The following is an 8,823-nucleotide window of genomic DNA, read 5'->3' as shown; positions in this document are numbered from 1 at the left end:
CGCAGCAGCAGGTGGCGCTATGCACAGCACACAAGCTAAAGGCGGATGTGTCAGATATAAACACCGTTCTATGCAGAGGACACGGGCTAAGCATGGGCAGCTAAATGCTAACATAGATACATCTGCATGTTTATTAATGCTCCTCTTGCCGTAGTGTCCAGAGGAGTAGCACCATGTCAGGAGCAGCCCCACCGCCGGGCCCGGAGCCGCAGCGCAAGCCGCTGTTCGGGGGCTGCTGGAGCTGCCGCCTCCTCTCCGGCAGTGCCCTCCTTGCGTCCGGGGCGTACGTGTTCAACGAAGCCCGTAAGGTGATGCGCAAAGGCGGCATCACGTCAATGGGAACAGTGGCCCAGATCACCTTCGCTCTGAGTGAGTCAAACACAGTCATGCCTAATGTTGTGACCCGACTGACCGGACGCTCTTACAGGCATCGCCGCGTGGGGCTTGGTCATCATCGCAGACCCGGTGGGAAAAGCTGAGAAGAAGAACTGAAGACTTTTGGATTGTACATGAATATTGTAAAAACGAGGACTGTTGTTTATTCTGACAATAAAGTGATTATTCCCCATTTTTGACACAATTAAGAAAGTTCCATTTGCTAGAGTGTGTTCTGTAGGAATCCGCACACACCAGAAGGGGGCGGAAATGAGCCATTTACATCCATGGGATTGTTGACAAATTAAAGTTTATAGGCTGTACTACTTCCAGTGTTTTCCCAAATGTACAGGTCCAACTTCAAATGAATCCAAGTTTAGATCAGAGGTTCACAAACTTTTCAGATCAGTGCAAACCTGGGAACATCACAATGCAAGTGCTTTTACTCTATGGGTCAAAACATTTAAAATATTATTTATATGACTTGTTTATTTGTTGTAATTTACATAAATATACTGTTTTAAAATACAAAATGAGACAATATTAATATTTCTGGAACGCCTTTAACTGCTGTAACTTTTTGGTGTGTCCGAGCGTGCGGTCCGGGGTCAGAGGCAGCACTTGTCCCGGTGATGTCGCTTCAGCCGTTTGTGGAACACAGAGGGTCAGGTTTAGCCACACAGCGGCTCACTATCAACTTTATTAGTGTGATATTGTCACAGTCATCAGAAGCATGATGCAAAACACACACAAGAGTCGGTTCAGTCGCATACAATGATGTTTTGACATCATGAAAGCTTTTTGGTTAACGAAATAAGAAAATAGAGTTGACAGTACATGTAGGCACACTAACACATACTGTACACACACATGTACAACTGCCGTCTGCGGTCAAGTGTTCGCGGGTAAAGTCCGGCTGGACATTCTTCACTTACTGTCTGCAGCCCCTGAACACCAAAACAGCAGCAACTAAAGCACATCTGTCAGTCGGAATGTCAATGTCAGATAAAACCGCGTTTAAGGAGAGGGGCTCTATTAAAATAGACTTTAAAATGCACATGCAATGCGTTCGTTTAGAAAAATATTGCACAAAGTAACATACATGAGTAAAAGTGATTAAAATACGCACATTCAGCTGTGTCTTTCACACTGGTGCCCTCCCACACTCACCCACCCACGCGCACACACACATGCGCGCACACTCACACTCTCTCACACACACACAGGTATAGTCAATGACTCGGATGTGAGACATGGGACACTCAGGAAGAGCGGAGTTTGAACGGTCGCTCTGCGCTCCTGCCGGGCTCGGTGTGGAAGAGACTGAAGGTTCCACTGTGGGGAGTGTGTGACCAGGAGCTGAAGGTAAGGCAAAGGGCGGCAGTGTCACAGAGGTCCACCAGGGGGCGAAGCACAGCGCTGAGCCGCACACAAACGCAACAAGTCCACACAGAAAGGGGAATTTAATAATCGTGTCAGAGGGAGGGGGCTGCTGCTGTGTCAGCAAGGGCTGCTCCTGTCACAGAGGGGGGGCTGCTCCTGTCACAGAGGGGAGGCTGCTCCTGTCACAGTGGGGGGGCTGCTCCTGTCACCTCTTGGCAGTGCAGGACTTGAGTTTCTGGCTATATCTGAGGATGCGTGGTGAGCGAGAGTGCAGCTTCACAAAAAGCTCGGGGAACTTGTACTGGGGAAACATGGTTTCTAGAAAGCCCTCCAGAAGGACGTAGACGAGGCGACGATTCATGGGCTGGTACTGGAACATGTCAAAGACCCGCAGGATGCCCTTCCTCGTGGTGTCTGCCCCGATGATGTGCTTCAGCTCATCTGAAACACAAATGGTATCATGTACAGTTGTGCTCAAAAGTTTACATACATTTTACTATTTTTCAGATAATAACACACACAAAATAATCAGTTTGTGGTCGTGTGAAGCCAGTTATGGTAAAAAAAGAAAAAGAAAAAAAAAGATTGTTTTTAAATCATAATGACAAAAAGTACCAATATGAAGCTGATCAAAAGTTTACATGCCCCAGTTCTTAATACTGTGTATTGTCCCTTTAACATCAATGACAGCTTGGATGATGGGCAGGACCTTTGTGGTCAAGGAAGACGGCCACTCCTGCTCTCTAGCTCCGCTATCCTCTGGGGTGCCACAGAGGTCCATCCTTGGCCCGGTCCTTTTCAGCCTGTATATGCTGCCACTTGGGTCCACTATTGCGGAGCACAACTTATCCTCCCATCTGTGCAGACGATCTACAGCTTCACCTGCCCATGCTTCCCAACACTGGTTCTGCCGTTGATCCCCTCCCTAACCGCCTGTCGGACTTGAAAAAATGGCTGTCCCACAACGTCTTACATTTAAATGAAAGTAAAAGTGAGTGCATTATTTTTGGCTCTAAATGTCCTGCACAATGTCCTGTCCATTAACCCTCTGAGCTGCCCAATCAGTCAGTCTGTCAAAAATCTAGGTGTAGTGTTTGACAGTGAGCAAACAAGTCAATGCTGTGGTCAAATTCATTTTTTTTTCAGCTGCGACTTTTAGCAAAGGTCAAACCTTTTATATCCCATGGTGACCTGGAAAAGGCCATACATGCTTTCATCAGTTCATCCATCGACTACTGTAACGCACTCTATTTTGGTATCAAGCAGTCCTCACTGCATCGCCTTCAGTTGGTGCAAAACGCAGCTGACCGCCTTTTGACAAACACACCCAGACGCTCTCACAATCCCCAATCCTCTCCTCCCTCCACTGGCTCCAGTACGTTATCGGATCGAGTTTGAAACGTTTAAAACGCCAATGCAGAGCCCTGCGCGCCTCTTCTCAGATGGTTTTGGATGTGCCCAGGTTTCGGTCCAGGCATTGGGGCGATCGTGCTTTTGCCGTTGCAGGGCCAAAACTGTGGAACTCACTCCCAGCTGTGCTGCGAGTCATCACTGACCTGCCACTGTTCAAGTCCAGGCTAAAGACTCACTTATTTAGACAGCTCTTCCAGAACACCTAACACTGATCTATTTTATTTGTGTGCCGGTGTTTTTATATTTTATCTCATTTTAAACACAAAGCTTTTTACCTGTGTTTCTATGTAATGCCCTTTGGTCTGTCGACGTGTTCTAGAAATAAACTTTGACTGATTCTTTTGTGGTAGTTGTGGATGGGCCTCTTTATTTCCTCGGATGGTAAAGCGGTCAATTCTTGTTGGCAAAAAGCCTCCAGTTCCTGTAAATTCCTGGGCTGTCTTACATGAACTGCACGTTGCTTGAGAGGAGGCTGAGATGACCTCTAACGGGACCTTAACTTTATTCTGCTGGAGCCAATGAGAGGTCGACATGGCCTTGTGCTTTGGATCGTTGTCATGTTGGAATGTTCAAGTGTGTCCCATGTGCAGCTTCCAGGCTGATGACACTTTTCGTCCAGTATTCTTTAGTAACACGCTGCATACATCTTGAAATCTATTCTGAAGTTTCCTGAAGCTCACACGTCCCCTAAACATCAGTGATCCACCTCCGTGTTTCACTGTAGGAATGGTGCACCGCTCATCACAGGCCTTGTTGACGTTTATGGTTGTGGCCAAAAAGTCCCATTTTGGTTTCATCATTCCAAATGACATTGTTTCAGAAATGTTGAGGCTTGTCTCTGTGCTGTTTGGCATATTGAAAGTGGATACTTTGTGGCATTCGCGAAGTAATGGCTTTCTTCTGGCAACTTGACCATGCAGCCCATGTTTCTTCAAGTGCCTCCATTTTGTGTATCTTGAAAGCGCCACACCACTTTTTTCAGAGAGTTCTGTAATTCAGCTGATGTTATCTCTTGTTTTTTTTATTACATCATACACAACAACAGAATCCCTAATTTGCCCACTTCTTAATCAGAGTTTAAACACTGCTGATTGGCATTTTATGGGCCTTGGATATCTTTTTTAATATCCCTTTCCTGTTTTATACAGGTCAACTGCCTTTTCTTGCAGATCCTTTGACAATTCTTTTTGCTATTTCCTCAGAAACCATTTGTCATTATGATTTGAAAAGAATAAACTCAGTGGTTGTCTGAAGCGAAGAAAACCTTGTGTGTCATCATTCATCTTTGAAATATAGTCAACAAATCTGCCAGTGTACATTCTGAGCACAACTGTAGATAGGTGTACAAGTACTGTTTATACGGGACACGGCACTCACTCACAGGGAGGAGGCCCTGACAGGAGCACTCACTCACAGGGAGGAGGCCCCGACAGGAGCACTCACTCACAGGGAGGAGGCCCCGACAGGAGCACTCACTCACAGGGAGGAGGCCCTGACAGGAGCACTCACTCACACAGAGGAGGTCCTGACAGGAGCACTCACTCACACGGAGGAGGCCCCGACAGGAGCACTCACTCACAGGGAGGAGGCCCTGACAGGAGCACTCACTCACAGGGAGGAGGCCCCGACAGGAGCACTCACTCACAGGGAGGAGGCCCCGACAGGAGCACTCACTCACACGGAGGAGGCCCCGACAGGAGCACTCACTCACAGGGAGGAGGCCCCGACAGGAGCACTCACTCACAGGGAGGAGGTCCTGACAGGAGCACTCACTCACACGGAGGAGGCCCTGACAGGAGCACTCACTCACAGGGAGGAGGCCCCGACAGGAGCACTCACTCACAGGGAGGAGGTCCTGACAGGAGCACTCACTCACAGGGAGGAGGTCCTGACAGGAGCACTCACTCACACAGAGGAGGTCCTGACAGGAGCACTCACTCACAGGGAGGAGGCCCTGACAGGAGCACTCACTCACAGGGAGGAGGCCCTGACAGGAGCACTCACTCACAGGGAGGAGGCCCCGACAGGAGCACTCACTCACAGGGAGGAGGCCCCGACAGGAGCACTCACTCACACGGAGGAGGCCCCGACAGGAGCACTCACTCACAGGGAGGAGGCCCTGACAGGAGCACTCACTCACAGGGAGGAGGCCCTGACAGGAGCACTCACTCACACGGAGGAGGTCCTGACAGGAGCACTCACTCACACGGAGGAGGTCCTGACAGGAGCACTCACTCACACGGAGGAGGCCCTGACAGGAGCACTCACTCACACAGAGGAGGTCCTGACAGGAGCACTCACTCACAGGGAGGAGGCCCTGACAGGAGCACTCACTCACAGGGAGGAGGCCTTGACAGGAGCACTCACTCACTCACAGGGAGGAGGCCCTGACAGGAGCACTCACTCACAGGGAGGAGGCCTTGACAGGAGCACTCACTCACAGGGAGGAGGCCCTGACAGGAGCACTCACTCACAGGGAGGAGGCCCTGACAGGATGTGTAGGTTTCGCGGCCCGTACCTGGCATGATGCCTAGCAGACTGGTTTTGGCCGCCACTCGAGTCCTCATCTGGACGCTCTTGTCCCTGCGAGGAGGCGTCTCTGCCAGGATCCCGTTGGGCCAGTACGAGTCCCTGTGTCAGAGCCAATCTTAGAGCACGCCACACTCAACGGAACAGTCAATGTTTCATGATATAAATATTTTACCTAAATTTCTTCACATAGTCGGCCACTTGTTCGGGCGAGGTCATGAAGTCCACGTGATCGACTATTTTCCTACAGTCCAAAAGAAGAGGATAAAGTTTGAGTCTAGGCTTAAGCACACGGGGCAGTGTGAGGAGGTGCTGACCTGTTGATGGTGTCTCCGTACGTGGCTCTGATGAGCTGCTGCAGCAGGTTCTTAATGTTCCTGCGCAGCCACTGGTTCTTCTCCTTCAGGTCAAACACCTCGTCCATGAGCAGCAGCATGACCCTCAGCGGGATGTTGTCGTCCACCTGTGTTCACAGGAGAGAAGTCTTCAGTACAGGCAGACACAAACACTGGCTCCTGTTCACCACCTTTCAGGCAGCTATGTTTGGGTTCTATCTAAGGTGTAGAAGAAATGTCCAATGTTCTCTCTGTCGCTATGACGGAGTCTGTCCGTCTAATACAGTTACTCACATTATCGTCCAGCTGAGCCGAGACGCGGCAGTGCTCCGGGTCCAGCTCAGGCTTCGGCAGCAGTGGAGGCACCTGCAGAGTACACCACAGGCCGTCAGTACAAGAAGGTTTAAGATAATTATATTTAATTCCTAAAGTCAACTATATTTGGCATGCAAGTCTCAGATCGAACGAGAGACTCTTGCAAATCAGTCTCCAATCTGTTGGAAGGATCTGGCTCTGCCCTCGTTTTGTCACATAGTAAAGACAGCAGTTGGCGCTGTATGACGGGCATTTATTCAGGAGGAAGCTTGCGCAGATTCCAAATTAAGTCTGCAACATAAAATATATAAAATAGGTCTTTCCAATACAAAAAAAATGGGGAGTCATCACTTTTGGTTTAGGAGATATCGGCATTATTATATATTATATATATCGGCTTCGGTCGGGGGCGCATTCACAGCCTCAGCCTGGTGTCCCAAGGTCGGCTCTGAGGCTCGGCTTTACGTTCAGAGTGAGCGCATCAACCACAGTTTTTATCACATTGTAATTAATATACAGCACCGTTTGGAACAATTTATTATATATTGATTTTTGTCATATTTCAAGACTATTTCCATTGTAGATTTTCACTAAAGGCATTCATTTAGGAATGAACACATTATGACGATAGACAGACGTGTGAGCGCATCAGGTCCACTTAGTAGGTTTAAGAATGTTATCGACGGGTGCTCTTCAAGGTTGGGGCCAGGGCAATAGTACAAACAGAGAAAAGTGACTTGCTGTGGAGTTAGTGGAAGTGTGAGTATTGGGACAGGGCCATAGTTTAATTTCTTCAACAAGACTCACACCATGGAAATAGTGTTGTTTTTCCCCCCAAAAATGTCACTGCATACACCAGTTTTGGGAAACACTGATTGACTGTTTTGTACTAAAACATCCCCACAAGAGCATAGTATCAGACTGATCTGTCAAAGTTAGGTTCCGTTTGCCCTTTAAGCATTGATGATTCCACAAAGTGTGGTATTGATCATCACTACAGGCCTTGTGCTGGGGGAGATGCCTGTACCTTAAGGATGGAGTGCTTAATGTCTTGGCCCAGGCGTTCCGACATGCGGCCCATGTTGTCTGACACTTTGTTCATGCCTTCAGCCAAACTGTCAGGCAGCGCTTTCACCGCATTAGACACGTTCCTCATGGAGCTCCGCAGAGGATTGACAAAGGTGTCGATCTAAAGGGCACAAACATAAAGCACATGTACACAATATACCACATGAAAGCATCATTACATACTACTCAACAACGATCCGTTCTCTTCCAATGCATCGGTTTGAGGCTTGACCACAAAACCCCGCCTTTCCACAATCAAATGTGTTGTGTACAAAGTGCAGCCTGACACAAAAGTGGATTTTACGGATATACTGTATTTCATTATTTGACGACTCGTTTGATGGATTTAAAGCTGGCAATGACAGGAGTGAGTTTATAGATGTCTGTGGCGATGTGGATAAGAGCTGAGATGTTTATTTACTTTGCAGTTCCTCTATTGTAGTTTGTTATATGTGGGGGTTATGCTCTTTAATGCTACAGGCTTTTCCAGGTCTTTGATGTGACTTTATTATCTTGCCTATTGTCTATATTCAGTGAGGTTTTTATATGAGAGGTACTCACATTTAGAAGGCTAGTGTGTTTTACTTCATCAGTCACCTCGTGCTCATCTTCTCTTTGTGCTGTGTATTTGTACATTTTGTGAATATTGTGGTATACTTTATCCTTAAAAGGATGGTCATGTGACCACCTCCTGTGATTAGTCAAGGCCTTTTTAAAATGTGTATGTGGCCAATTTTAAAATGTGTATGCCCTGAGGAAGACCGACCTGTGGTGGAAACGTGTGAGAGTATGTTCATTACCTTCCGTGCAAATTCTCCCTTTCCCTTGTTGTAGGCTTTATTTTCCAGAAAGTCATAGACATAAGGGATGAGAGAGGGACAGGCCTTCACCATCTCCGGGTTCAGCAGCAACTGTCAACACAAAACACTCCTTTAGTGTAGGGCTGCAACTAACGATTATTTTGGTAATCGATCAATCTACCGATTATTTTTACGATTAATCAATTAATCGCTTGGCTGTGAAAGGTGCATGGAAATTGTATTTCTTCATTTTTTTTATCACATAAAGCTAAAGTGGCGCCGCTTGAGGACATGTTGATGGAGTAAACTAAAAGTAAACATTTGTAGGAGGCTCTTTGTGCTAATTCTGCTTTCTGATTGGACGAGACAAAGACAGATATTAATGAAATTTATAATGTACAAAACACTACAGACCCTAACTTTAAAAACAAAGTAGGTTCATCCAAAATACATAATTGTCATGTCTTTTTTGCTCTATTTTAGTCTGTGTTTACTAGAAAACGATTAATCGATTACTGAAATAGTTGACAACTTTTTTAGTAATCGATTAGTTGTCGATTAATCGATTAGTTGTTTCAGCCCTACTTTAGTGTAACGCATCGTAT

General features: G+C 47.1%; 2 protein-coding genes across 3 annotated transcripts in view; one reads left to right on the top strand and one right to left on the bottom strand.

Annotated features, from left to right (window-relative positions):
- The first annotated feature begins 79 nt into the window (after positions 1–79).
- LOC306974037 (distal membrane-arm assembly complex protein 1-like) lies at positions 80–543 on the top strand. The gene is made up of 2 exons (XM_079571149.1): positions 80–369; positions 428–543. Exons 1-2 carry the CDS (start codon positions 174–176, stop codon positions 490–492), a joined length of 261 nt encoding a protein of 86 aa, XP_079427275.1. The 5' UTR covers positions 80–173; the 3' UTR covers positions 493–543.
- A 1,383-nt stretch (positions 544–1,926) lies between these two features.
- Positions 1,927–8,823, bottom strand: part of snx13 (sorting nexin 13) — a 30,372-nt gene continuing 23,475 nt past the window's right edge. For both annotated transcript variants that reach the window (XM_079570539.1, XM_079570540.1), the window contains exons 19-25: positions 8,219–8,329; positions 7,378–7,539; positions 6,330–6,401; positions 6,018–6,163; positions 5,876–5,944; positions 5,690–5,802; positions 1,927–2,199 (exon numbers count right to left, since the gene is read on the bottom strand). In XM_079570539.1, coding sequence (XP_079426665.1) covers positions 1,964–2,199; positions 5,690–5,802; positions 5,876–5,944; positions 6,018–6,163; positions 6,330–6,401; positions 7,378–7,539; positions 8,219–8,329 — 909 coding nt within the window. In that variant the 3' untranslated portion in view covers positions 1,927–1,963. The remainder of the gene's footprint in view (positions 2,200–5,689; positions 5,803–5,875; positions 5,945–6,017; positions 6,164–6,329; positions 6,402–7,377; positions 7,540–8,218; positions 8,330–8,823) is intronic.

Source organism: Gobius niger (assembly GCF_951799975.1).
Source record: "Gobius niger genome assembly, chromosome: 14".
In the NCBI taxonomy this organism is placed as follows: Eukaryota; Metazoa; Chordata; class Actinopteri; order Gobiiformes; family Gobiidae; genus Gobius; species Gobius niger.
The sequence above is the reverse complement of the archived record's forward strand: the minus strand, read 5'-3'. Positions and strand labels throughout refer to the sequence as shown.

Coding starts and splice junctions, on each gene's coding strand:
- LOC306974037 (XM_079571149.1), top strand. CDS start 174: ATGTCAGGAGCAGCCCCACCGCCGGGCCCGGAGCCGCAGCGCAAGCCG. Junction 370..427: donor CCAGATCACCTTCGCTCTGA/GTGAGTCAAACA, acceptor ACGCTCTTACAG/GCATCGCCGCGTGGGGCTTG.